The 2,388-nt window shown below is 39.4% G+C and overlaps 1 protein-coding gene across 1 annotated transcript; it reads right to left on the bottom strand.

Annotated features, from left to right (window-relative positions):
• Positions 1-1,874: 1,874 nt before the first annotated feature.
• On the bottom strand, positions 1,875-2,383 carry LOC129116578 (ankyrin repeat domain-containing protein 49-like; the record flags this gene model as incomplete). Its single annotated transcript, XM_054627425.1, has 1 exon — positions 1,875-2,383. A coding segment is annotated over one exon (477 nt), but the record flags the coding sequence as incomplete, so codon positions are not given.
• Between the last annotated feature and the right edge of the window lie 5 nt (positions 2,384-2,388).

Here is a 2,388-nt window from a genome sequence, read left to right as displayed (position 1 = left end):
AAAAATTCAGAAATGCTGAGGATCAGAAAACTACAAACCAGTAGTCTTATGAGTCTCACCTCTAATTGTTGGATTAAGTACCTATTACTTTGTTTATTCTAACCCCTTTCCTGCGTTTCATGTTGGTAGCTTCTACCTCGGTGTATAACATATTCCAACTGAATTATCTTCTATTCTGGTCACACTTATCCTGTGTAAATACATATATTAGACCACAGTGAAAAATACTTCTGAAACATAACCATCACAGCAAAGAGTAATCTATTCAATTTAGAATTGCTAGAAGACATGTATAAGAGAGTGTGAAAAATGGGGTGAACAAACATAACAACACTCCCAGAGGCAAAACACTATGGAATGCCTACGGCTAAAAATATTTCACAGAAATATGAAATTATTAAACCTTTAAAAGTATCTTTAGGTTATTTTTGTTGTGACATGGATGAGGACACACTTTCACCTTGTCTGTCTTGACTAGACAGGCGTAATGATTCAGACAGACCACAATTACCTTGAGAAAGAAGAAAAAATACTGTACCCAATCAGTGATATGAAGACACAAGTAGGTCAGCAGAAAATATCTCAAGAGCAGACTTACAAAACATAGAACAGAACAAAACAGACATCACACGAAGACAACTTTAGTGTGTAGAATGTAGAGAAGGGTAAAATGGTAACATGGCACAGTATTAACAGTACAAGAGTGATTGTGTAAATCATTTATTGGGACGAATTAGTTTGGGCAGACTTTTTTCCCCTCAAGCATTGTGTAATGTGTTTGCTTATTTTCAACTTTTCCTCAGTGCCATCTATTGCCTCCTGATATGCAAAGTCACGCAGCTTTCCAATTATTCAGCCTATTCTGCATTTGACATTTTACAATTCAATGCGACTTCCTGCAAGGTGGGCCATTAAAGTCCAGTGGTGGAAAGTAACTAAGAACATTTACTCAAGTACTGTACTTAACTAAAAATTGCAGTTATTTGTACTTGTTGTTTGTTTTTGTTACTTTTTACTGCTATGCCTATATTCAGAGGAAAATGTTATACATTTAACATAAATACAATAATTTGACAGTAGTTACTTTACAAATTAAGATTTTTTGCACACAAAAGAATGTAAGAATTAATTTAATATGTTTTGTAAATAATTAAATTACCCAACAGTATATAGAGCTGAAATAATAAGTCAATTAGTCAATTGATAGAAGATGAATTGTCAATTATTTTGATAATCAGAGTAATATTTAATTCAAAAACCTTTCATTATTCCATCTTAAATAGAAGGATTTGCTGCTTTTCAGTTTAATTATTTAAAAAAACACTTTATTTTTAATAGCTTTGTTGTTTGAACAGAACTGGCGTCAGTTTGGTCTATGAGCACTTGTGATATCATTCATTAATTCATTCATTCATTTTCCGTAACCTGCTTATCCAGTTAAAGGTCGCAGGGGTGCTGGAGCCGATCTCAGCTGTCAATGGGCGAAGGCAGGGTACACCCTGGACAGGTCGCCAGTCTGTCGCAGGGCAGACATATATAGACAATAGAGCATGTACCACACAGCTTCTCCTTAGTCCCCTGAATGACCTCCTTGTCTTTTCTAAATATGAAAAGAAAAACAAGTCTTAATCAGAGTTTCAAGATCAACGATGCAAAGAGGATATCATTCAACGACATTCATTTATTATGGTGCTTCATCAGAAAACATGCCTTGAATCTATGGCCATCCAGATCAAAAACAGCTTTTAGAGGCAGTTAATGAGATGCAAGCATATACACATTCACATTATGTAATCATAGCAGGACCAGTTTTGCGTATTTACATTACATTACACAATCTGCAAAGTTGACTATGTAACTGCTGTACTTTGTAATATGAGAAGAAGGTAAAAACATCTGTTTTTCATTAATGAGATGGTACCACATTGACACAGTCTTCGAACATCTCAAACAGGACGTGATGCGGGCCAGTACGGCGGGCGACCTCACTGGCCGTCTCCCCGCTGCCGCTGCAGAGCCCTGGCTTCAGGTGACGTTGAGAGAGGAGGAGCTCTAACGTGTGAGGAGAGTCTGTTCTGAAGGGGGTGGTGTTGGAGGCGGCCAGGTGTAGTGCAGTGAGTCCACCGTTTGTCTGGGCGTTCAGTTCGGCTCCATGCTGCAGAAGGAAACTCACAACTGTGACGCGGCTCCAGCGGCAGGCGCTGTGAAGTGGCGTCCAGCCATCAAGGGTGCGGGGGTTAACCTTAGACCCAGCGGCGATCAAAGCAGAAACCACGTCAACGTGGCCGCTGTATGCTGCACGATGCAGTGGAGTGTATCCGTCCTCATCGCAGGAGTGCACCAGCAAGGGGTCAGCGGTTAACAACCTCTGGACTGTTGCAAGCTGAG

The sequence above is a fragment of the Anoplopoma fimbria genome, unplaced genomic scaffold (assembly GCF_027596085.1).
Source record: "Anoplopoma fimbria isolate UVic2021 breed Golden Eagle Sablefish unplaced genomic scaffold, Afim_UVic_2022 Un_contig_13094_pilon_pilon, whole genome shotgun sequence".
NCBI classification, from domain to species: Eukaryota; Metazoa; Chordata; class Actinopteri; order Perciformes; family Anoplopomatidae; genus Anoplopoma; species Anoplopoma fimbria.
The sequence above is the reverse complement of the archived record's forward strand: the minus strand, read 5'-3'. Positions and strand labels throughout refer to the sequence as shown.